A 26780-nucleotide genomic window follows, 5' to 3' on the forward strand; every position below is an offset into this window, starting at 1 on the left:
AGTTTTCTTTCTACACTTTTTAACTATGGCAGTGATTTTTTAAAGAGTAAAATTTCATCTACGCCTTTTAACTATGGCAGTGATTTTAAAAGAGTAAAATTTCACTTGTTGAGAAAATTCCCCTATATACGATGTCAAGATAAGGCAATTTTAAGCTAATGACGGCTGACGGCAGGACTGAATTTTAAGTGTTTTTGCTCATGAGTAGGGCTATCACCATGGAGGACAACAGAGCTTCAATCTGTCAAAAAATGAGAGACACCACCATTTGGCAAGTGAGAGGGGGTCCCCACGGCACCCGCTGCGAGAGCCACATCAGGGTCCACACGCCCCGGGCCAGACGCCCTGCAGACTGAGCGGGGAGATGCCAGGAAGTTTTCCAGCCCCAGAACTCCTGGGTAGTCCCGACAGCTTCTGGACAGAAGTTAACTGCAAAGACGATCATTTATTACTCTCTTTGCCACTTCAGCATATTTCTGACTTAGTATTTTAAAATGACGTCTTAGTTACTGTCAAAATAGCCTTATTACAATTCTGTAAGGAAACCTACTTTCTACCTTCTAGGTGTCATTAGTGAATTCAGAGACAAGGGCCAGCTTTCTTTAGCTCGTGTCAGCTGTGCCCTTTCACTGGAGCTTCACAGCAGGGCTGCCCCACCTGCCCTGGCCAGGATCCCTGACCAACCAGGGGTCAAGCTGAGTGGATGCCAGGGGACACGGCGAGTCGTAGAGGAGGCACTGAAGCCTCTTGTAACAAGCGGGTTTGAGGCAGCAGAGGGCCCCACCTCCCCTTCACTTATCACCCTAAACGGGGATGTGAGGAGAAGACAGCACCTTATGAGGGGGTGACCCAGGCCCCCGCATGGACAGGCTCGCTGCGCACACACAGAGAGCCCGAATGGGACCTACCCAAGGACCTCTCATCCGCATGTGCTAAGGCCAGGCTTTCCACGTATGTAACCAAGGCTTCAAACACAAACTGTTCTACCAGAGACTCTTCCTCCCTGAAAAATAAAGAATATTGAGCCTTATCTGAGAAGACAATAAAACAGAAACAATGACGGGAAAAAGTTATGTTATTAAAGAATACATACCTTAATGAAATTTGTCTTTAAAAATGCCGCAAATCTTTTAAAACATAAAACCTAAAACACTTCTGAAAGAAGAAAACCTGGTCAAAAACAGACCAAGAGGCACGGGCTTTTTTACTGTTACAAGCACCCTCCTCACCTGTGGACCTGCTCACAGCACATAACCTAAAACCTAAAGCCACTGTTCTGACCACACTCCACACACCTCATCAAAATTACATGTAGCAGAAAAGAAGACCTGGTACTACGTCCACATTTTTTTAAATAACGGAATTTTAAAAGTTCTCTACCGGGGCTTCCCTGGTGGCACAGTGGTTGAGGGTCTGCCTGCTAATGCAGGGGACGCGGGTTCGGGCCCTGGTCTGGGAGGATCCCACGTGCCGCGGAGCAACTAGGCCCGTGAGCCACAACTACTGAGCCTGTGCGTCTGAAGCCTGTGCTGCGCAACGGGAGAGGCCACAATAGTGAGAGGCCCACGCGCTGCGATGAAGAGTGGTCCCCGCTTGCCACAACTAGAGAAAGCCCTCGCACAGAAACTGAAACCCAACACAGCAAAAATAAATAAATTAAAAAAAAAAAAGTTCTCTACCTATCCAAAAGTAAGTTAACATCAACAGTCATCTCTGGGCCTTTTACAAGCATATCCGCCACATGTGAACAACTACCTGGACCACAATATCTGTGGACCAACCACTGACGTCACACTCATGGGTAGGTCACAGGCACAGGCCAGCCTCTCCCTGGAAAATCTGTTCCTCAGTGACACAGGACAGTGAATGATTAAGCACACAACGCCAGGCAGGGGCACTAAGGCTCATGGGCGCTCTAGCTGTGTGACCAAGTGCAGGGTCACTGCTCCACCTCTGAGGTGGTGATTTCCTGAAACAGGACCAGAGTGAGGAACCAGCAGGCGCTGGAGGGTGGGGGGGACTGAGAACAGGACCGCACACCGCTGTTTGGTTTGGGAGGACTATCACCCTAATTTTTTAAATTTGAATCCTAGAGGGGGACCCACAAGCTCCAAGTGCCCGCCACGACACCCCACCACACACCCAGATGTGACACTGACACTAAAGGGCATCGCGCTGTGGGCCACGAAGGCGGATGCAGCACAGGAGTCAGAGCGAGGGGCCAAGGCTCACCTGGAAGAGCGACGTGCGGCCAGACCATAGAAGGGGGGGTTGGGGTCAGAGTCCCAGGCTGGCTACAGTAGCTTGTATCTTAGATGCCAAAACCATTTGAAGTAGCAAGGAGGAAATGACATGACCAAATGATACTCCAAATCCACGATCCCCAAGGAAAGCTCTCCAAAACAGTTCACGAGCTTGCAGGATGGAAGCACCCTAACTTGTACTTACATCACTCAACACACAATCCCTCGAACACGGTTCCCTCGGGCATCATTTCTCAAAGCCACCCGGAATGTAGTCCAGCAAATCCGAGCATCCGAGAAAGACGGCAACAGGGGAAAGGCAACAAGGCCCAACAGGACGGAGGGGGGAGCGCGCGGGCGCACAGTCGGGTCAGACAGGGTGGGCGAGTGGGGCGGAGAGGAGCTCTCCACCCCGACAGACCCAAAGGAGCCAGGCCCAACGACCCCCTGCGTGACGCTGCCCTCCAGCCCAGGTTCAGCCTGGACTGTCGACTGCGCTCACTGACCCCACGAGAGAATTCTGCTCTGACCTGCTCCTGACACCCAAGTCAGGCCACTGGGGTCTCAGAAGCAGAAACTAAAGGGCAGTCCACATTCTTGGACGGTACTTCTCCCCAATGTCAGTTGTGGGTCCACTTCACACATTTCTAGAGAGCTCGGCTTCCCAGGACTAACGATGGACTTTGTCAACCTAATTCCTTGGACCAGGCTCCTGTCCTCTGAGAAGCTGAAGCCAGTCTCTGTTCAGCAGTTTCCCAGGATCCTTTACCTGACAGTGAAAACACTGACCCAAACTCCCCTGGCCGTGTCTATGCCTAACAGCTGCTTTCCGAAACCAAGAGCACACCGATTAGGGTACATACCAATATACAGAGAATGAAACAAAACAGCAAAGCAAGGGAACAAGTGACATCCAAGTCAGGAGAAGGATTACCTTAGGGCAGGGCGGATCTAAAATACTGATAATGCTCCACTTCTAAAGCTAGGTGGTCAATATGCGGGCACTTCTGTTGCTATTATTATTATACAACCTTTACACATTTTAGGGCTTTCAAATTGAGGCATAACTGACATACGTTGCATCAGTTTCAGGTGCACAACGTAGCAGTTCGCTATTTGTACATGTTACAAAACCATCACTGCAAGCCTAGTCAACATCAGTCACCACACCTACTTACAACATGTTGTACCCTGTGATAAGAACTTTTAATGTCTTCTCTCTCAGCAACTTCCATATATAGGATACAGTGTTATTAACTGTAGTCATCATGCTGTGCATTACTCCACCAGGACTTACTTCTTTTATAACTTAATTTATAGCTTTTGATCCCCTTCACCCATTTCTCTGAGCCCCCAGCCCTGGCTTTAGCAACCGCCAATCTGTTCTCTGTATCTATGAGCTTGTTTGTTTGCTGTTGTTGTTTACAATTTCATATATAAGTGAGATCACACAGTGTTTGTCTTATTCTGTCTGACTTATCTCACTTAGCATAATGCCCACTAGGTCCATCCATGTTGTCACAAATGGCAAGATTTTCTTCTTTTTTATGGCTGAGTAATATTCGTGTGTGTGTGTGTGTGTGTGTGTGTGTGTGTGTGTGTGTGTGTGCGTGTGTGTGTGTGTGTGTGTGTATTAGATGTTCTATATCCATTCATCTCTCAATAGGCACTTAGGTTGCTTCCATGTCTTGGCTATTACAAATAATGCTGCAATGAACATGGGGGTGCATAAATCTCCTCAAATTAGCGTTTTCATTTTCTTCGGATAAATACCCAGGGGTGGAATTGCTGGATTGTATGGTAGTTCTATTTTTAATTTTTTGAGGAACCTCCACACTATTTTCCACAGTGGTTACACAAATTTACATTCCCGTCAACAGTGCACAAGGGTTCCCTTTTCTCCACACCCTCACTAGCATTTGGTATTTGTAGACTTTTTGATGACGGCCATTCTGACCAGTGTGAGGTGATACCTCATTGTGGTTTTGATCTGCATTTCCCTGATGATTAGTGATGTTAAGCATCTTTTCACATACCTGTTGGCCATTTCTATGTCTTTTTTGGGAAAATGTCTTGTCAGATATTCTGCTCATTTTTCTAATCAGATTTTTTGCCATTGAGCTCTCTATATATTTTGGATATTAACCCTTTATTAGATATATGATTTGCAACTATATTCTCCCATTCAGTAGGTTGCCCTATCATTTTGTTGACCGTTTGCTGTGCAGAAGTTTTTAGTTGGATGTAATCCCACTTGTCTATTTTTGCTTTTGGTGTCAGATTCAAAAAATCATCCCTAAGACCTATGTCAGGAAGCTTACCAGACCTATGTCAGGGAGCTTACCACCTATGTTTTCTTCTAGGAGTTTTATGGTTTCAGGTCTTACGTTCAAATCTTTACTCCATTTTGAGTTAGTTTTTGTGAATGGTGTAAGACAGGGGTCCAGTTCTCGCAACACCGTTTATTGAAGAGGCTGTCTTTCTCCACTGTGTATTCCTGGCTCCTCTGTCATAAAATTAATTGACCATAAGTGTGTGGATTTATTTCTGGGCATTCTGTTCTGTTCCAATGATCTATGTGACTGTATTTCTGCCAACACCATGTTGTTTTGATTACTATAACTTTGTACAGTAGTTGGAAATCAGGAAGCGTGATGCTTCCAGCCTTGTTCTTTTTCAGGATTGCTTTGACTTTTCAGGGTCTTTGTGGTTCCATACAAATTTTAGGACTGTTTGCCCTATTTCTGTGAAAAAAGCCATTGGAATTTTCATAGGGATTGCACTCAATCTGAAGATTGCTTTGGGTAGTGTGGAAATTTTAACAATATTAATTCTTCCAATCCATGAGCACAGAATATCTATTTATTTGTGTCTTCTTCAATTTCTGTCATCAATGTCTTACAGTTGTCAGTGTACAGGTCTTTCACCCCCTTGGTTAAATTTATCCCTAGGTATTTTATTCCTCTTGATACAGCTGTAAATGAGATTGTTTTCTTTTTCTTTTTTTTTTTTTTTTTTTTGGCTGCGTTGGGTCTTCTTTGTGGCTGCGCGTGGGCTTTCTCTAGTTGCGGTGAGCGGGGACTATTCTCTGTTGCGGTGCGCAGGCTTCTCACTGCAGTGGCTTCTCTTGTTGCAGAGCACAGGCTGTAGGCGTGCAGGCTTCAGTGGTTACAGCACGCAGGCCCTAGAGCACACAGGCTTCAGTAGTTGTGGCTCACGGGCTCTAGAGCACAAGCTCAGTAGTTGTGGCGCACAGGCTTAGTTGCTCCGCAGCATGTCGGATCTTCCCGGACCAGGGCTCGAACCCATGTCCCCTGCATTGGCAGGCAGATTCTTAACCACTGTGCCACTGGGGAAGTCCTGAGATTGTTTTCTTAATTTCAATTTCTGATTGTTCATTATGAGTACATAGACAGGCAACAGACTTTTGTATACTGATTTTGTATCCTGCAATTTTACTGAGTTTATTAGTTCTAACAGTTTTATTGGTGGAGTCTTTAGGGTTTTCTATCTGTAATATCATGTCATCTGCAAATAGTGACAATTTTACATGTTTTTAAACATTCTTCTATACACACAGGTTTCACAATTTAAAAAACTAAAAGGAAAAAACGTATCAAAATACCAAGGGCATTTTTCACAGAACTAGAATAATTTTAAATTTTGTATGGAAATACAAAAGACGCCAAATAGCCAAATCAATCTTGAGAAAGAATAACAGAGCTGGAGGCATCACGCTCCCTGACTTCAGACTATACTGTATGGTAATCAAAACAGCACGGTATTAGCACAAAACAGATGTATAGATCAATGGAACAGAGCAGAGAGCCCAGAAATAAGCCCACGCACTTATGGTCAATTAATCTATGACAAAGGAGGCAAGAATATACAATGCAGAAAAGACAGTCTCTTCAATAACTGGTGCTGGGAAAACCGGACAGCTACACGTAGAAGAATGAAATTAGAACATTCATTCTCTAACGGCATACAAAAAAATAAACTCAAAATGGATTAAACACCTAAGCGTACGACTGGAAACCTTAAAACTCCTAGAAGAAAATACAGACAGAACACGCTCTGACATAAATTGTAGCAACGTTTTCTGTCTCCTAAAGCAAAGAAAACAAAAAGAAACAAAGGAGGCCTAATTAAACCTAAAAACTTCTGCACAGCAAAGGAAACCATCAACAAAACAAAATGACAACCTACTGAACGGGAGAAAATATCTGCAAATGATAAGATGAATATAGGGCTAATATCCAAAATATACAAACAGTTCAAACAGCTCAGTATCAAAAAAACAAAGACCTGAATAGACATTTTTGCAAAGAAGACACACAGATATCCAACAGGCATATGAAAAGATGCTCAACATGGTTAATCATCAGGGAAGTACAATCAAAACCACAATGAGACATCACCTCACACGTGGCAGATGACTATCACCAAAAAGACCGCAAATAACAAGTACTGGCGAGGATGCGGAGAAAAGTGCGCCTCATGCGCTGTGCGTGGGAATGTAAATTAGTGCAGCCACTGCGGAGAACAGTGTGGAGATTCCTCAAAAAACTAAAAATAGAGCTACCATACAGCCCAGCAATTCCACTCCTGGGTATTTATCCAAAAAACCCAAAAACACTTATTTGAAAAACTACATGCACCCCACTGTTCATAGCAGCACTATTCACAACTGCCAAGACATAGAAACAACCTAAGTGTCCATCAACAATGTGTCCAACAATGGATAAAGACGATGTGGTAAGGGACTTCCCTGGCAGTCCAGTGGTTAGGACTCCGTGCTTCCACTGCAGGGGGCACAGGTTAGATCCCTGGTCAGGCCGAAGAAATAAATAAATAAAAGATGTGGTAAATATATACAATGAATGTTACTCAGCCATAAAAAAGAATGAAAATAATTCCATTTGCAGCTACATGGATGGACCTACAGAGTATTATGCTTAGTGAAATACACCAGATGAATACTGTATGATACCACTTGTATGAGAACTCTAAAAAATAAAACAAACATATGTATATAACAAAACAGAACCAGACTCACAGATATAAAGAACAAATTAGTGGTTACCAGAGGGAAGGAGGAGGGGCAAAATAGGGGTAGGGGACTTAGAGACACAAACTACTATGCATAAAACAGATAAGCAACAAGGATATAATGTACAGCACAGGAAAACAGCCAATATTTTATAATAACTATAAATGGAGCATAACCTTTAAAAATTGTGAATCACTACACTGTACACCTGAAACATACATTTTACATCAACTATACCTCAACTAAAAAAATCAACACAGTGGCTTCAAACTCCAGTCGATTTTTTTTTTCTTTGCGGCACGCGGGCCCCTCACCGCTGCGGCCTGCCCCCCGCTGCCGTGGAGCACAGGCTCCGGACACGCAGGCCCAGTGGCCACGGCCCACGGGCCCAGTCGCTCAGCGGCAGGCAGGATCCCCACAGACCGGGGCACGAACCCACGCCCCCTACATCAGCAGGCGGACCCCCAACCACTGCGCCACCAGGGAAGCCCTCCAGTCGATTTTCATACAAACGTGCACATGCCCACACACATGCAGAGACAGATTCCTATCCATCCAGCTATCCTCTCTCTATCCATCTACCACCGATCTATCCATCCATCCATCTAAAATCTATCTACTTATCATCCACCTACCTCTCCAACCATCATCCACCCATCCATCCATCATCCATCCATTGTCCGTCCACCCATCCATCTATCCACCCATCCATCATCCATCCATCCATCCACCATCCATCCATCTATCCACCCATCCATCCAACTAAAATCTATCTACTTATCATCCACCTACCTCTCCAACCATCATCCACCCATCCATCCATCATCCATCCATCTATCCACCCATCCATCATCCATCCATCCATCCACCCATCCACCCATCCATCCAACTAAAATCTATCTACTTATCATCCACCTACCTCTCCATCCATCATCCATCCCTCCATCATCCCTCCATCATCTTATTTTCACAACTGCTCCCCTCATCACTAACCCAACTGCCAATTCCTGAGAGAAGCTATTCTGACCAAATGAGGTCAGATTCCTCATTATAAGGTTCCTTCGTAATCATGTACCACTACTTAATTTTTTTTTTCCCATGCTGCACAGTAGTGGGATCTTAGTTCCCCGACCAGGTATTGAACCCGGGCAGCCGGCAATGAAAGTGCAGTGTCCTAACCACTGGACCGCCAGGGAATTCCCTGTACCGCTACTTAAAAGCACTAATTCCAGCTACAGATTTTACCTTTATCTTTGTGATTGGTTGAATATTATCTACCTGTCTTTTTAAAATGCAGCCCTCACGAAGGGCTACATCTTTGTATCTCCAGCATTTGGCATGATGCCTGGCACATAACAGTCTGACCTAGCAAACAGTACTAAATGAACAAACGAACAAACACTACTACAACCTTAGGTCAGGGACTATCTTGTCCTTGGACTGTGAAACCACCCCGTCACTGGTGTCCTGGCCCTCAGACCCACTCCCCACACAGCTACTGGCAGGAGAATTTGGGGAGGAGTCTAACCGTGCCGCTCCCTGCTCCCACTATCCAGGACTCGCTGTCTCTGGAAGTGGCCTTCACATCTTAACTCCACAAAGAGAGGCTTCTGGCCAGTCTCATTTCACTCCCTTCCAAACCTCAAACTCCACAGCAAGGAGTAGAAAATGACTTCGTCTCCGTACATACTGTCCTCTTATCTCTGCCCTGTCCCTCTGACCTGAAATGCTTGGGCCAGTTTCCACTCATCCCCTAAGCCTCATCCCAAGTATAAATGGAACAGGAGGCCAGGAGGTACAGGAGGCCAGGAGGTACAGGATGCCAGGAGGTACAGGAGGCCAGGAGATACAGGAAACCTCCCCTAACCTACTCAAACCATGTCAGACACTCCTCTTCTGTGCTTCAAAAGACTGTGTATTATGGCTCTTGTTGCACTTTCCAGACTGTGTACTATTATGCTTCAATGTAGATCTCAACACGTTCTGAGCCTCTTCTTGAATGCAAACATCATTTTAATTCATTATTTAATCCCCAGAAAATAGCACAGCATCCAGCATGTTAACTATTTACTAAATGCTTGATATATGACTACATGGATACATAAACAGTGAGTCACTTTACAAAATCACTATTGAATATTTAGAGATCTTAGACCGCATGCCGTAACGAAAAGATCCCACAGGCACCAACAAAGATCCCGTTTGCTGCAACTAAGACCCGACACAGCCAAAAAAAGAAAAGGAAAATAAATAAATATTTAAAAACAAAAAAAAGAAAATTTAAAGATCTTTACACCTTCCCTGTCAGGTAACTTACGTACCTGAATTCCCTGTAGATATTATTAAAAGCAAGTGATGCTCCCAGTCTCTTGAAAGCATTGGGGTGAAGTGCAAAGCTGTACAGTCGCTTGAAAAGTGATTTGGTGTTTACGGGACTGTTTTCCTGCTGCTGCGGTGTTGTCTGCTTAATGGACCATTTGAGGAATTCTTGAATACACCGACCACAAAAATCTCTTAAAGTACTGTCAAAGGGGTCCACAATTCCATCCTGAAACAAAGCATAAAATGACAACTGAATACCTTGGTCTGCCTCTGAGCATAAATGAAGTATGTTATGAAAATTAATTTAGAGCACTATTAAGAAAAAAACAGACACTAGTCAAACCAATCTGTCTAGAATCTAGACTCTAATAACAAATTCCTTGTGACATAATGAAGTTTCTTCTAAACAAATTAAGAAACTGAAAAATACATGAAAAAAAGAGAATACTTTAATTGTACAGCAACAAAGCAGACTTTCCTTCCCCTGAAGAAACACAGTGATTATATCCTAAAAACTTCTGTTGATTCTACCTCATAACATTATCTGAAATGCTTTATTTATTGAGGATAAATAGAGTAAGACCCTTGCAAGTTTCAAGGAAACTGTAACGCTACACAAAGAAAAAATCATAGAGGTGTGGTTCTAAAAGTAGGACCTTCTATCAGAGCAGTCTCCAGAAAGGCACAGTCTCTAAATACTTGAAAAAACAGCTAAGGAAATTTGAGTGCTTTTGTTTCTCTCTTAGATCCACAAAGGAAAAGTTTAACTTGAGAAAGTACACGGAAACTGAAATAAGGGGATTCTTTCTAACATGCCTGGTTCCTTGCTACATGCAAAATCTTTGATCACAGTGCAAATTAGAATTCACGGAGATGATGGTAATGCACCGCGGAAACGGGCAGAGGAGCGGACAGCAGGGACACAAGTGCACTGGAGTGCACCAGCCTCCACCTCCGCCTTCACCTTTTCTTTTCTTTCCGTAAACCCTCTCATGTTACATTTCCATTCCCACCTGCTTTTTTCCTGAAGCTCTGACTTAAGCTACCTTCAAGGATCAAAAGGGGAAAAGGAACAGCTAAGATAGAAACTTCAGAACAGAAACATTAGAATAAATCCGTCTGAATAAAATAAGCCACAAGTTAAATTTAATTAAATGGATCTGTCATAGACAGGTTTCACACTAGACACTGCAGGGAATTAAACCACAGGTACAATGATGTCATCATCCTAATTACAAATGTTCAGTAACTCCCACTGCCCACAAGTGGCAGCCAGTTAGGCAACCTCTGAGAGGGAAAGGAGCTGTGTTAGTAACTACACACACAACAGGGGCAACAGGGACAACAGGGCTGGCCTGGGCAAACTGCAACAGATAGTGGTCCTACATGCAGCGACACACCTCATTTCAAACTTAAAAGAAAGTGACCCACAGATTCAAACAAATCAGTCTGCAAAAACATGGGATTAAAGGATGTTTGTTTGCACAAACTTGCTATGTGTTCAACTGGGCATTTTTTTAAAAAATTTATTTATCTATTTTTGGCTGTGTTGGGTCTTTGTTGCTGCACGCGGGCTTTCTCTAGTTGTGGCGAGCAGGGGCTACTCTTCCTTGCGGCGCATGGGCTTCTCGTTGCGGTGGCTTCTCTTGTTGCAGAGCATGGGCTCTAGGCACTCGGGCTTCAGTAGTTGTGGCTCGCAGGCTCAGTAGTTGTGGCTCGTGGGCTCTAGAGCGCAGGCTCAGTAGTTGTGGCACACGGGCTTAGTTGCTCTGCGGCACGTGGGATCTTCCTGGACCAGGGCTCGAACCCGTGTCCCCTGCATTGGCAGGCGGATTCTTAACCACTGCACCACCAGGGAAGTCCCTCAACTGGGGATTTTGATTCCAAAGTCAGTATATGCCAAAACAAAAGTACGGGTTGAAATAATAGGTAAATATAAATTAAGATGATATTTAAAGAAATCAAATGTAGTTATTTGCACGAGTTCAGAATATTAAAATCAAATCAGTGTGGAAAGACAGTAAGGCTTTAGCCGACCTCACTGCCTCTGCCCGCAGTGAGCCAGTGACCCCACCCTAACAATTCCACCTCTGCTGTCTCAGGATAGTTCTATGTACACGGTGAACTGCGATGTCTAGGAGTTTTGAGTTGCTGAATCTGAATGCAGGAGAAAACAGAACCAGCTCAAAAAATTCCTTTTACTCTGAACTAGTATACTATAGTTAAAAAAAAAAAAAAAGAGGATACTGCAACTCTGATAGAAGTCCAAGAACATTCTTATTCACCCTTTCCACCCTCAACACACACACACACACACACACACACACACACACAGCCTTAATGTAGATGAAGTTTGTCAAATTTATAACCATCCTCCCAAAAGGAACAAAACAAAAACATCTATGTGCTTGTAGCTATTTAAAAGTATCCCTTAATAAACAGCACCTTGTTCATTAAATGCCATCTCACCAAAACAAAAGAGATGATCCAATCTAGCTAGATGTTACATTTTGATACCTTGACAGGTAGCTTTTCTCAAAGTTCTGAGTATTGATCACATATAACCAGTTGATGGGAATGGCAGGACAGGAACCATTACTCACCAGTATTGTTTCTAGTAAGGCAACAGTGTCCTGACTCTCAAATTTCTTATTGTTGGTGAACCAGTGAATCAGCTGCATAACTAGAGGTTCATACAGTTGCCTTGGCACCTGAAGGAGTAATAACATCAGAATTTACTTTTTTCATGTAAATTTTATATCAGAGACAGTTCCATTTATACGACAGGAGCAAAATTAAGCATAATACTACTGTGGTTATATTAGTTTCCTTCTCTAGTTAAATTCTGTGACGAACATGGTCTAACTTCTTCCTAAGAGTCCGGCAAAGAAAAAATACGCATCCCCAAACTTACTGTTCCTCTAACGAGGAGGGCAATTAGGGTCGACAGTGATGGTATTTATCATTCATCCTGATTAACCTGATCCTGAGCTAAACAGAAGGCATTCTGTTCACAACCCCGTGGGGACAAAGCAGAAAGCCAGGTCAGGGCTTCCCTCCGCGCAATAGTTGAGAGTCCGCCTGCCGATGCAGGGGACACGGGTTCGTGCCCCGGTCCTGGAAGATCCCACATGCCGCGGAGTGGCTGGGCCCGTGAGCCATGGCCGCTGAGCCTGCGCGTCCGGAGCCTGTGCTCCACAACGGGAGAGGCCACAGCAGTGAGAGGCCCGTGTACCGCAAAAAAAAAAAAAAAAAAAAAAGCCAGGTCAGCATCCTCTGCATAGAGACTTCCAGGCTGTATCACAGAACAAGAGAAGAGGCACCTCCCCCTCGGCTGCCTGCCGAGAAAGAAGGGAAACTAGTCTTTACTCCGTGGAGATGCGGGTTCTCACCCTAACCTTCTCAGATGTAAATACAGTCTCTCCAGGGCCCAGATAGCCCTGTGGGTGTCTGGCTCCTACAGTCTAGGGTGGCTCCCAGGCCTGGAGAGTTTTACTGTCCTTTTGGATCAGAGCAATTTCCTGAGACAAACGGTTATGCATCTAACCCTCATTCTCTATGAACAGTAAATGTTCACAGCCCAAGTGAAGGGGAACATTCCCGATCTTCATGTCTCACAAGGCTGGCCCTACAGGAGCACTGAGAAATCCAGGGGAGTTCTACTTCCCCGCTGATACTCAGCTTAAGAACAAAGCACGTGGTACGGACACCACATCAAAAATCACGTGAGGGAGGTCCCTGGCAGTCCAGTGGGGGACCATGTACTTCCACTGCAGTGGGTGTGGGTTCCATCACTGGTCAGGGAACTAGGATCCCACATAACGCCTGCTGCGGCCAAAAAATAAAATAAAATTTAAAAATTAAAAAACAACAACAAAAATCACGTGAAATGTCTGGGGCTCAGACTAAACAACAAGTTCTCTTACACCTGGGTATTTCTCCAAAAAATATCTTTCTAAACTTTGAAGCAACTTTTAGACTTAATCAAAGTAAAAGAATCTTACCTTTTAGTTTGGAAATTTAACCTGGTCTTAAAGCATCACTTTTTTTCCCCCAAAAGAATTATTTTGTATTCTTAGAACATAAATTATATATATGTACACACACACCATTTATAGAACATGTAGAAAACCATCCAACTACAATCCTACATCCAAAAGGTAACCACTGTTAACATTCAAAACCACTGTTAACTCAGTATATTTATACACATTTAAATATATGTATACACGTGTGTAAAAATACACACTTTTGTAACCACTTTTCTGCCCCTTAATTTTGAATACTTTTCATGTAAATACATAAGCTATATCAGTATCTTTATTAGATGCCTGCTATCTCATATATGGATAAACCATGATCCAGTTACCCAATCCTGTTGTTAGAAATGCAGTATTTCTAGTTTATGTCTGTCTTATACACACCACTCTGAACACCTCTCTGGACAAGGGCTGCTGTCCACACTCCCACCTGCCAGGACTCACAAGCCCCTTTCCCTACAAGCTTGGCAGCACTAAACACTGCCAATTTTTAAAATATTTGACAACTGCTGCAATCCATACCATTTTAATTTGAATTTCCTTATCTACTAAAAAGGTTGAATATTTAAAACATATTTAATTGGCCATACGTACTTCTGTGTTCACGAGCTGCCCACTTTTGTTCTCTATCCATTTGCCCATTTTAAAATCTTATCATCTTCAGCACAATGTGGGAAAAAAAAAATTTCCCTACATCATGTATATGTCAAAACTGTGGGTTTGTGCCATTCAGTGGTTTTAAATACTTATAAAGTCAGAACTATCAACACACTAACAGTTTTCTTCCACAGATCTCCCTTCAATACCTTGTATGAAAATTTCCCTTTCTACACAAACTGTATGGAAAGACACCTATAATGTAATGATAAAATCCACCCAAGCAGAAATCACATTTTACATAAAAGAAAGCATTTTTGAATGCTATAATCCTTTTTATCTGTAAAACAAAATTTATATGTATGCTTATAAAAAATTTATATAAAATTTATACGTATGCTATGTTTTACAAAGATCTAGGAGTATATTCACCAAACTTTCGGCAGAGGATACACTGGCTTTTCCTGAGGAATAATGGTGGGAAAGGGGTGATGACATGGAGGTTCACTTTTAGCATCATATGTTTCTATATTAATTAGTATATTTTACCAATGAAAAAGACCATCCCAATCCAAAGACACAAACAGACATGCTATAATTCATCACATTTTTCTATAATATTTTTAGAGTTTATTTTTCCTTCTAAATCTTTTTAATTTGAAATTAACCTCTCATGTTAGTCAAATGCTATAATAGAATTTATTAAATGTTCCATTTCTCACTAACTTAAAAAGCTCCTTTTACCACACATACAGTATTTATGTGTACACATGGGTCCACTTGCCAACTGCCAGACAGTCCCACTGACATATCTGTGCACAAGTTCAACCCCATTATAATTAACGTGACTTCTTCTTAATATCTGTTAGGGCAAGACACCCTTCAGTACCTGACCCTGCCAAAATTTTTCTTGGTTAGGCTCTAGCAATTATTCTTCCAGATTACTTTTGACGTTCAAAATGAAATTAATTCTGGGCTTTGCTGGAACAATACCAAACTTACTGAACGATTTGGAAAGAGCTCGAATTTTTTCAATACTGGTTCTTTTTTTTTTTGGCCACGCCACCCAGCTTGCGGGATCTCAGTTCCCTGACCAGGGATCAAACCCGGGCTACCTGCAGGGGAAGTACCAAGTCCTAACCACTGGACTGCCAGGGAATTCCCTCAATATTGATTCTTCAGGTACACAGCACTTTCATTTTATATTCATAAAATATATGTTTGCCTGGCACACTAAAGTTTATTCCTAGATGTTTTATTTTACTTCATTTTATTTTTACACTGCGCCATGCAGCTTGCAGGATCTCAGTTCCCCAACCAGGGACTGAACCTGGGCCATACCAGTGAAAGCCCAGAATCCTATCCACTAGGCCACAAGGGAACTCCCCCAGATGTTTTATTATTATTACATTTTTTGATGCTGTTATGAATGCTATGTTGTAAACACATTTTCCAAGTGGTCAAAGCTACAATAGAATATAAGACATATTAGAACACTGATATATGAGAATTCTATTTTGTAATTCATCAGCTTTCTCCTTTATTAATTCTTAGATTTATCAGTTGATACTCTGGGCTTTCCATATTTTTTTAAAACTATATTCAAAATAATTTTTTTCCTTCCTTTCTCCGACATCCCTGACCTCAGGGACCTCATGGCCTGATGAGAGACCCAGAGGTTAACCAGTGCAAATTAACTTATGAAACACAGACGAAGCCATTCTGAGCAACCACTCCATGCACAGGCCCGGGTCGGGGCTGGAGGTGGCTGTGAACAGGCCACGCCACGTCTCACCCCAGCACCCACCTCAGCCGAAGCACGAGGTGGCATCACTGCATCACGGCTGGGCAGGATTTGGCTGTGATATTCAGGTAAACATTCCTCATCATTTTTTTAAAGACAAAATTAAACGATTCCTGATTTACCAAAACAAAATACCTTCTTGGCCTATATGAAGAGAATCGTTGCTTATGAAACCTATTTCTGTGGTAAATTTCCAGTTTTACCCCAAAATCCTATTTAATCATGGTGCATTTTAAGGCACTACTGGATTCGTTCACATATATACTGAAGGATATTCCATGTATATTTATAGGTGAGTTTTTCATTTAGTTTTCTTTTTTATGCGTGCACCCTTATATCAGGGTTCTGCCAGCTTCATAAAATAAAGAATCTGAATGTCTTCCGTGTCCCAGCAGCAAAGGAGAATTCTGTCCAAAAAGCCCCGAGGAAGAGATGACCTGCTGACATCTCCAAGCGCCCCCGACTGCTGGCCACGGCCCCTCCTCTCTTCTTCACCCCTAAGTGACAGAGCCGGTAGTAAAATCAGCCTTAGGGGCTAGACTCTCGTAATTAATTCCTTAATTCCTTAATTAATTACTCTCCTAACTTAATTCCTTAGGGCCTATCCCTGAGGAATTAAACCAGAGTCGGAAGGGCAGCAGCCAGGTAGCAGGTTTTCAAAGACCCCAGAGTGGTCCCAATGTGCAGCAAGCTTTGACCATCACTGAACTAGACAGGACTTTTTAAAAAAATTCTGCAACTGTTTCAAACTCAAAGTCATGCACTTACCTGATCTACATCACATGCCAGTCGAAGCAGCACAGGAAAAGTGCGCTTATAGAGCTGGTACATGGGTGGGGGGCCCAGGCCACTGTCAGGCATCTGAGTGGCTTTTCCCAGCATAAACATGACAATGCTGTGCAGAAGTTCACAGGCCGCAACCTGAAACAGGCCAGGGTGGACTTAACAAAGGTTAAGAGCATTTTGAAATGCTACACAATGTAGCCCTTTAGAAAGGAAACCTTCTGCAGCAGATAACTATCCCACCCAAAATAAATGAACGGCAAGTGGTACTTCTTGTGTAAAGTTCATGCTTCCGTTCACTTTGAGCTGGAGCCAACAGTGAAGAACTGAGATTTAAAAGATTTAGACATCAGGACTAATACACTCATAAGAAACATATCCATGCTGCCGTAACACAGAACTCTGCTTCATGTGTTAGCACATTTTCAACTGTCACTTTCAGTAAATACATTTTTAAAGCACGAATTTTGGAAATGTACAGATTAATATAAAGACTTGAGATAATCTGTTTCTAATCTCCCAGGTTGAAGAGAGAATCAAGCACAGACTAAAAATCACTTTTCAATGCCCTTTGTACTATTTTCTATTATGAGGAGTTCTGGTATATTAATGTTTTGCCAGGTTATCATCTATTATTCAGATAATTTATGTTTAACTTCCATTTTCCAAGGACACGTACTTCTGATAACTGAACAGTTTCCTGATTACTATACTAGAGAAAATACAAAATCCGTGAAACACAATACGTGTTTCCTAATGAATACACGTCTAACCACAGCAGGTGATCAGTGAGTACTTTGGTTTGTCTGTCAGCGGCCGAGAGCGCCAGCTCTGTGACACGTGGCAGGAATGGGTCCAGGTGGATGATGGGCTTCATGTCCGCGAAGGGCACCGCGAAGCCAAGCCTCCTCTCTCTGTCCCAGGCCACACAGCGCCTGGCTCTCTCCTCGGGGGACACTGCTGTCAGAGAGATGCAGAGCGCTTTCGGTCAGTCCCTCCTCGCTCCAGGACAGCCCCTGGCTCACCCCCTCCTGCTCTGTTTACCACACGTGTACAAACCACTACACACTGTTTCTGAATTTGACTTAAAGGCAAACTATTTTTAAACAAGTCTAATAGTCTGCAATGTTTAATTTCCAATTTCAGTAAGAGTTACTCTTCTGTGGAAAAATGATAAATGAACAATACTTTAATTAAGTATCTCCTCTTTATAGCACTTATTTTCCTAACAGCGGTTCTGACTTCTGAAATGCCAAAATCACCAATACATTTAATATGAAATTTTAAAGGTAAAAGTACCAATTTTTACTAATCAAACATGCTAATTCCGGGCTTCCCTGGTGGCGCAGTGGTTGAGAGTCCGCCTGCCGATGCAGGGGACACGGGTTCGTGCCCCAGTCCGGGAAGATCCCACATGCCGCGGAGCGGCTGGGCCCGTGAGCCATGGCCGCTGAGCCTGTGGGTCCAGAGCCTGTGCTCCGCAACGAGAGAGGCCACAACAGTGAGAGGCCTGCGTACCGCAAAAAAAAAAAAAAAAAAAAATGCTAATTCCAATCAAAAACAACTTAAATTATCCAAATATTAAGGATATCAGGTTAAAAAAGGTAACTTTGAACTCCCGACACAATGTTTAATATAAAGGTACATCAAGCTAGATTCTGCCTCAAAAAGGAAAAGACACCAGACTCCAGTGAGCGAGCACAAAGAAGCACACAGGCTGCAGGGCACAGTGGAAGTATCCACTCCATCAGGCAAAATATGGCTCTTCATAATCTTACCTGAAAACACATAAATGATATATAGGAGAAAATATCAGAACACACCATGACCTGTATGCATCCAAATACATCCATGGGGTTGATGTGCTTTAAGGAAAGGTCACCTGTTATGAGGTTTTTGCTGATCTGTCCCCCAAGACGGCCAAGCACTTGCACAACCTGAACCCGTATTTCTTCTAAGGACAGCGCTTCATGCTGCAAACATGGTGACAAGTTAAACATTAGAGAGAGTCATGAGCTGAAAGAAAAACTGCTCTACCACCCTCTCCATTGTTGACGCCTCCAATGGCTCATTATATCCTACACGGCACTGCAGTTAATTTTATTTTAAATTCATGAAAAGAAGCCACATCTCTTCCAATTTTGCAGTTCTGTCCGTTTCCTAGACCATCGGTTCCAAAGTTTTGGCAAGAGCCTTCACACCCTTAAAAAATACTGACGCTCCCCAAAGAACTTCTGTTTATGTAGGTCGTATTTACCAGTATTTATCATAAGTTGAAACTTAGATATTATTTAAATAGTTATCATTTTATTTAAAAACACTGAACCCATGACATGTTAACAAACGATATGCTTTTAGGAAAAGTAACGATATATTCCAAATAAACAACCTCAGGCAAGTGGTACTGTTTCCCATTTTCACATTTGTGACAGACTTGCTGTTGGGCTGTAACTGGAAAAGGAGGAGTATTTTAGTAGTCTTTCTAGATAACTGGGGTTTTTCTCTGATACGGCTCCACAACTGCAGTGGAAGTTTCTTAAAGGCTGGTCACAAAGCAGACTCTGAGACCACAGCAGCGAAGACTATGGAGCCTCTACTACGTTAAAACCCACGGGCTTATCTTGCTCTCTGTGGATTTTCACCCACACGCAATTTGGGAAGATAACGTACTGTTCATCTGACAACAATGGTTCCCTGGGTCATGCAGATCTTCCACATGTTGATGCATTTCACTGTACATGTGAAAACATCACAGTCGTTAAGTACTGAGAAGCTGCCCAGCTCATGATGGTTACAAGTCTTGCAAAATTTTAATTTTCACTTAAAAGCTTGAATTGTGTCACTGGCAACCAATACTCTCAGAAGTTTTCTTTGAAGTGACAGGCTCGCTCTCTGTCTTGGAGAAAACGCCTGCGAGATACTGAGCAGCCAGGCTGTCTACCCCAGTAAACGGTGTTCACAAGGGAAGGGCTGCTCGGCGCACCCCTGCTCCAGCACACGGGATGGCACACAACGTGTGCTCAAGGGTCGAGGCTTAAGGAGGCGTTAGGGAACCAACGCACCACCCACCACTGCACAGTGCAAACGTCGACGCGTGAAAATACTGATAGTTCTGGCCTTGCACCCGGGGACCCCAGGGCCCACCTAGGGAAATGGGGTCCTGTGTCTGTAAAGAAATGTGCAAAACTAGAGGCACGCTCAAGTAACTTTACCTTCCTTTACTTATATGTGATAAGATAATTTAAAACCTTTAGACACCATTTCTAGTTTCATCCAGGTCTCCCAATCAAAAGCTGTCAAAAATATCGAGATGGGAGGAACTTTCCCTAGAGCTTGCAATATCAGTTCTAGATATTAAAAGTTTTTCAAATTTCCTTTTTCACATCATACTTAAAAATATTTTCCCTACACTAACTCAATTTTCTCTGTTTACATCATTTTTATCTGTCACATTATGTGCCACATCTAAAAAACTGGTCTCAAGAAATTATCACTGGAAAAAAAACATAAAACCTGCCATGAACTGAACTTGACAATAGGTATTTCAGATTTAATCAGTAAATGAGTCAATCTTACGTATCCATAATATCACTACTGCAATTGCTTATTCCAAACAAGAAAACAAGACAATAAACCCGTTAATATAGTTTACATTTTTACTGTAAATATATATTGAAATTATTTCTATATTGTACTCTAATTGATACGTAATAACAACTAATATTTTAAGTGAAGACTTTTCCTTTTCACGAGCATTAGAATCTGGTCTCTCCGTTATTTAAGGTAAAGAAGATACAAAAGATTTCTCACCGATGAAACGTTCTTTGCCCTTTTCAGATGCTTTAACACATCTCTAGTAAATCCTTTCTGGGCGGCCCGAGAGAGTGCTGACACTTCCCAGTTATTCCTGGTCTCATCTATCAACAGTAAACAAAAGTCAATTTTAAAGAGCACCATTCATTTATTTAATTAATACAAGGGAAAACACACTACACTGCTATAGAAAGACATTAAAATGCTAAAGTGAGATTAAAAATGAAATTCCTAGAACAACAATATTAACAGTGGTTATCTTAGTTTTAAATACCACTGCTGACTAAAAGAAACACAGTTCCTTGGAGAAGTGGCTGACTCCCAGGCTGGGTAGACTGTGCTGGTGAGAAGCGCCAGGAGGGGGCACTGCTCAGGGAGGGGCACACTCCCACGAGTCCCACACAAGTCACATCTGGGACAGGCTGTGCGCAGGTATCAGTGGGAGCAGGAAAGGGCTGGACCCACTGAGAATATAAGGATCCACAAGCCCCTCCTGACAGGCAGAAATAATGGGTGAAAAAAGTTGCTTCTCACCGCAGAGTGCCGACTAGATAAAAGGGATCATGGAGCTGGGGCACCACCACTGTGCCACTCCTACAGTAATAATCAACTCAGAAGAATCACCAATGGACAGACACTAAAACCATCACGGGGAGACATCCCTGAGGAATCAGAACACTTACAGCTGTGAAGGAGCTGCCATTCGACAATCATAAACTTCTACAGAACTTGCACGTTTAGCACAAAACTTTCCCTCCCGAACCACTTCATGGTAAGGTACCAATCTGACGCCACCGCCCCTGAACGGTGCGGGTCCTAAAGGAGCCGGTCCCACGTGACAGCCACACCACAGCCCAGATGAGGGTGCCAAGCTGCAGACGCGTCCCCCAATCACCCCCACCCCCAGTCAGGCTCCACTCGGCCCTAACAACGTCTCAGCTTAGAACCACAGGTTACACTTAGTTGTCTTGTCGTTTTCATCTCCTTTAAGGGAAACAGTTCTTCAGTTTCCCGGAGTTTCATGACTTGGACATTTACAAAATTAGATGCCTCCATCTGGGTTTGTCTGATGTTTTCTCATGACTGCGTTCAGGTTATAGAAACCATTTGCAGCGTCTCGCTGGTCCTTTATTAATAAAGCCCTTGCACCTGCTCACTTTCTCTCAGTGGAGTCACACTTCTCCCAGTGCTGAGACAGCCTGGGAGGACCCTCACAGGGGCTATACCCCAGCACGCCTCTCCTGACCCCCAGAAGTGACACCCGCTGACGGCAGAGCCTGACTCCCCTCTGCTTTCTGTTTCCCATCTGTGAGTCTGCGGTGCAGGTTTGCTGCCCATTCCCCATGAGCTAGGCCCCGGGTGGGAACAATCACTAAGAACTGGGGTTTTGGTCTTGGACCTTCTGCAGGTGGATATTAGAAATCTACCCTCTGGTGGCCCCAGATGAAAAGAGGATCTGGTTTTTATTTAGTCTTTATTAAAATGTTTTGGAGCTCAAATTAGTTAAGAATTTTGTACACTGGGAAAAACAACTCTCTGAGATGTGGACTGGTCAAGTGTTTTTTATCTGTCTATGACTCAAACTGTGGGACTGAAGCCATAAACCCTCATGTGTCTGCGTGTCACCTAAGCCCTGAATTGAGAACAACCTGACTTCTCCTTGTGAGTGTGCTGTTCTCCTGTATTTGGAAAGTATTAAGAAATTAGATTATTAAGTCTCTTAAAGGAGCTCTGTTCTTATTTATACAGATAAATAAGCTTATATAAAATGAATATTCCTAAAATTATCTGAAAATTTAAAAATTGGACTTATAATACTTTAAATGTGCCAAACTTTAAAAAAAATGCTATAGTCACTAACTCAGAAGCATTTCAGAAATCCATATTCACATAATAAAGGCACATCTTCAGTAAATGAGACAAATTTCATGATTTTAGTTTAAATAAATGTGTTTTCCTATCAGGGTTAAGTACAATACAAGCATACGTCTTATTCTACTTGGGTTTGTTTTTCCTATACTTACTTACATACTTATTATACTTATCCAGGCTTACAAAGCCAACAAGCTTTGTTATTATGGTACAAGACACACAAAATAACACCACCAACCGTCTGCAGAATTTTTTCTTCATCTCAAACAGCCCTACATAACTTTTTTTTTTTGCGGTATGCGGGCCTCTCACTGTTGTGGCCTCTCCTGTCGCAGAGCACAGGCTCCAGACGCGCAGGCTCAGCGGCCATGGCTCACGGGCCCAGCCGCTCCGCGGCATGTGGGATCTTCCCGGACCGGGGCACGAACCTGTGTCCCCTGCATCGACAGGCGGACTCTCAACCACTGCGCCACCACGGAAGCCCCCTACATAACTTTTAAGATCATGATAAATGCAGTAAGTTTATGTTCAACTAAACGGAATCACTGGACAAACTTTTTACTTCCCCAGTAATTACGTTTTGTAGCATGTCAACTGGAAGATAATTTCTATGATCTGCAGCCTTGAAACCTTGGACTGAGTTAATTAGTAAATCATCATTGAACACCCACGTAATTTCTAAGTAAAACAGAATACCGAAACACTGATTGCTAAGCAACATTTTTTTTCTTTCTTTTTTTTTGGCTATGCCGCGCAATTGGTGGGATCTTAGTTCCCCAACTGGGAATTGAACCCAGGCCCCCCTGCAGTGGAAGCGCCAAGTCCTAACCACTGGACTGCCAGGGAAGTCCCACTAGGCATCATTCCTAAGTCTGTGTGCTCTGCTTCCTGCTTTCTAGGCCGTGAGGAGATGAGGCATGCTGCGTGTGGTACCACGCCGGATGGATGCGGCTGCAGGTGGGTGTCACGTGTGCTCACAAGCTCCGAGCCTGAGAAACTCCAAGACCTCAGCAGACGCTTCTCAAAACCATCCAGTCCGCGTTTCCTCAGTCCAAGAGAAGTCTGGCAGAGAGTTGTAACTGATAAGCGGATGAGGCTGCAGTAGAAGTAGGAGGGCACGCTTCTGACTTTCAGGCAGGGTGAGCTGCTCTGCTGCTCACGAAGCAGCGAGTCTCGGCTTCTTGGTGTCCGGCCGTCTTTCCACAACCGGGACTCACTAAGAGCTCACAGATTTTTGCTTTTGTGGGTTACAACTAGCAACAGTCAGCATACTGGAAGCAGAACCTACTTTTGTAAAGACCTACTGATCTATTTGAAGACTGCATGTTAACACACACGACACCTTAGTATTCCTCTGAAAACAGCTGGATCTCATGGACTCCCTGTGAGACCCGCTGTTTCAAGTTGTGTCAGTGGGTCCCAGAACATGACAAAACTTGGAAAGGTAACACCTGAGTCTGAGAAGAGGCTATGAAATGTGTTACATTCTTAGCAAAGTTCACTCAGTCTTAAAGGACGTGCTTCTCTGCCTTACTGATCAATGCCTTTGTCTGTAACAGGCAAAGTTACTCTTTACTTTCTGTGGAATCCACAAGGGAGCAAGGCTTGAATCTTATCAGAAGCACTTTGAGCGAAAGGCTCAGGCCTTGCACCTCTGTCAGAAGCGGCACAGAGCGGCACTGGGCTCTCAGCAAAGCACATAAGGAGGCGTGCTGGCCACTGGCCCCACTGCTGGCCAGCAGGCTGACGACTGTCTGCCAGGGTCTCCACTGTAAAGCTGCCATCTGCACCCTTGGTGAGTAACATGTGTTGTGGGGTGAGGTAGGCAGGATTTTAAGGTAGCCCCATGACCCTCCCCAGTGTTACCCCTGTGACTGTGTTTCCTTACAGAACAAAGGCAGGTCTAATCTAATCACACGAGCCTCTTAAAAGCAGAGTTTCCTCCAGCGGATGCAGGAGGAAGGGGCACAGCCTCAGAGCCTAAGGATTCAAGGTGCACCGCTGACTGTGAAGGTGGAGGGCCAAAGGTAAGGGGCGGGCCAAGCCAGGACCACCAGCCAGCAAGGAAATGGGGCCTTGGACGCCGCCGACACCCTGCATGAACCTGAGGGCCCTCCCCAGAGTGCCCGGAGAAGGGCCAGGCCGGCCCAGCCGGCCCCGAGCAGAGGAGCGGCTAAGCCCACCTAGGCTTCTGACCCAGAGGACGGGGAAACGACAGATGGTGTTTCAGCCGCTGGCCCTGTGGTGACTTATTACACAGCGAGAAGAAGCACACGACGAGGCTTTCCGTCTACTCGCTGACTTGTAACTGTACACACGCAAGAGTCCTACAAGATTCAGTGGATCTCGATCTCTTTCTGGGACACTCTGCCTCGATGCTCAGATTATCCCAAGTTGGCCCGTGACATTTCCCATCATTCTTAGAACACTTCCTTGATTTCTGCATGTTTCAGAAAACATAATATTCTAGGTTCCTCTTATACTTTCCCTGTGCAGGCTGGAAGCAGCCATTTCTCCAAAGCCACAACCTGGGGACTGGTTTTCTCGCTGCTACAAAGGTACCACTAGCCCCAGGCAGCCCCTTCCAACGGACAGAAGGACAACAGGTGTGCACCTTGCACGTTCCACTTCACCCACCCACACAGGTGTGCGGGCGCCTGTGCACGTGTGCAGAAGCAGTGAGGCCCGGGACGGGAGGCAGGGCCCTTTAGCTCTTTCTCCCTCTCCCCTCATTGTCCTTGATCCAGCTGTTAATGTGGCTGACGTCCCGTATGCCGCCCTCCTCGCCTGCTTGGATACCCTGCCCCCCCGGTGCCCACCCTCCTCGGCACCGACCACTGGAGGAGGACCTCACTGGGAAGACGGCCACTCGCAATCAGAGAACGGAGCGGCTCCTGCTAACCACAGGCCCGTGGGCATGACCGTGACGGCACCACCTGCCATTGGTCCTGGGGGCCCCTCACGTGAGAGGACATCAGACAAGCCCAGCTGGAAGGACCTCCTCCCAAATCACGGCCCGCAACCTTCAACAACATCAACGTCATGAGAACTGTCCCACACGAAAGGACGCCCAGAGGCACGACAACTAAACGCAAGGCCCAGGCTAAATTCTGGCCCCGGAAAAACACAGCTGGAAGCACGGCTACGAAGGAATTTAATGGGGCAGCCGAGCCATGTGCACACGGGCTGCAGAGGAGGAGAGTGAGGCATCCATGTCACCCTTCCTGACCTTGACCACGACGACGCTGTGGTCACGCACAGGAAACACACATCGCAGTATTCAGGCATACACGTCTGTGATGCCTGCAACTTACAAAAGGTTCGGGAAAAAACATCACTTATAAACACGCACACATATTATCACACGATACAGAGAAAGCACATACAGTGACAAAGCAAGCGGGACACAATTTAGCTGCTAAACCTGCAGACAGAGCAGACAGGAGCTCTCTTCACTATAAATGCCACTGTTCTGGAAGTTTAGTATCGTATCAAAGAAAACATTACTAAAAACAGTCTTTCAGGTTGTGGATTTTCTGCTGTTAGTTTACTTACTCTCTGCTTTTCCCTATCTCCTAATTACCTGGAGAACGACCATTTCTCAATAACTAAATTCTCTGCTTAAAGGATCACAGTAATGTCCCACATTAACTGAAAAGAAATACAAATATTTTCAATGAGCTCACTGACAGAACTAAATTCAAAAGAGCAAATGAAAGGACCACAAAGATACCTACTAACAGACACATTCAATTCCTTTAACCATGTCCACGTGTGTTCAGTGAACTACTCAAATAGCAGCACTCCTTATAAGAAGTGAATTTTAAAAGCCTAAATAAGAGACAAACATCAACTAGTTTTTTTTCCCTAAATACTTATCCCGAAACTGTGACTCTTTCTTCATGAACTCTGAATATGCACTGAGGTGTCATAAAAACCAGACACAGTGAATGAAATTTGTCACACACTTTTCATTTACGGTTTCTAAACCAACAGTATTTGAGCTGAACAATAAAATAATGATTTACGTAGATGGAATTTTACGAACTAACACTTGATTTTCTACTTTGCTGGCAGGGGCATTTCAATTCTTACCAGTATTTCAGGGTTCTTCTCCAACATGAACCCTTCTTTTTGCTCATCTGATCACAATGTCCATTTCCACTCTGGTTCAAGGAAATTTGACCCCCCTCAATTCTATGTAATACTGTTCTTGGCTAGTACAACTTTGGCCTGGGGACTTCCCTGGTGAC

General features: G+C 43.9%; 1 protein-coding gene across 5 annotated transcripts in view; it reads right to left on the reverse strand.

Moving 5' to 3' along the window:
- The window catches only part of PRKDC (protein kinase, DNA-activated, catalytic subunit), a 150603-nt gene that overhangs the window by 93994 nt on the left and 29829 nt on the right, over positions 1-26780 (reverse strand). For 3 of the 5 annotated variants that reach the window (XR_004486071.2, XM_033437690.2, XM_004275029.4), the window contains exons 22-28: positions 20653-20759; positions 18725-18815; positions 17639-17802; positions 16828-16980; positions 12222-12329; positions 9618-9844; positions 909-1003 (exon numbers count right to left, since the gene is read on the reverse strand). Coding sequence is in view for 4 of the 5 variants with exons in the window: in XM_033437690.2 (XP_033293581.1) it covers positions 909-1003; positions 9618-9844; positions 12222-12329; positions 16828-16980; positions 17639-17802; positions 18725-18815; positions 20653-20759 (945 nt within the window). In the remaining variant the exon portion in view is untranslated. The remainder of the gene's footprint in view (positions 1-908; positions 1004-9617; positions 9845-12221; positions 12330-16827; positions 16981-17638; positions 17803-18724; positions 18816-20652; positions 20760-26780) is intronic. The other 2 variants (XM_033437691.2, XM_033437692.2) reach the window with 2 other exon arrangements.

Source organism: Orcinus orca, chromosome 17 (genome assembly GCF_937001465.1).
Source record: "Orcinus orca chromosome 17, mOrcOrc1.1, whole genome shotgun sequence".
Taxonomy (NCBI): domain Eukaryota; kingdom Metazoa; phylum Chordata; class Mammalia; order Artiodactyla; family Delphinidae; genus Orcinus; species Orcinus orca.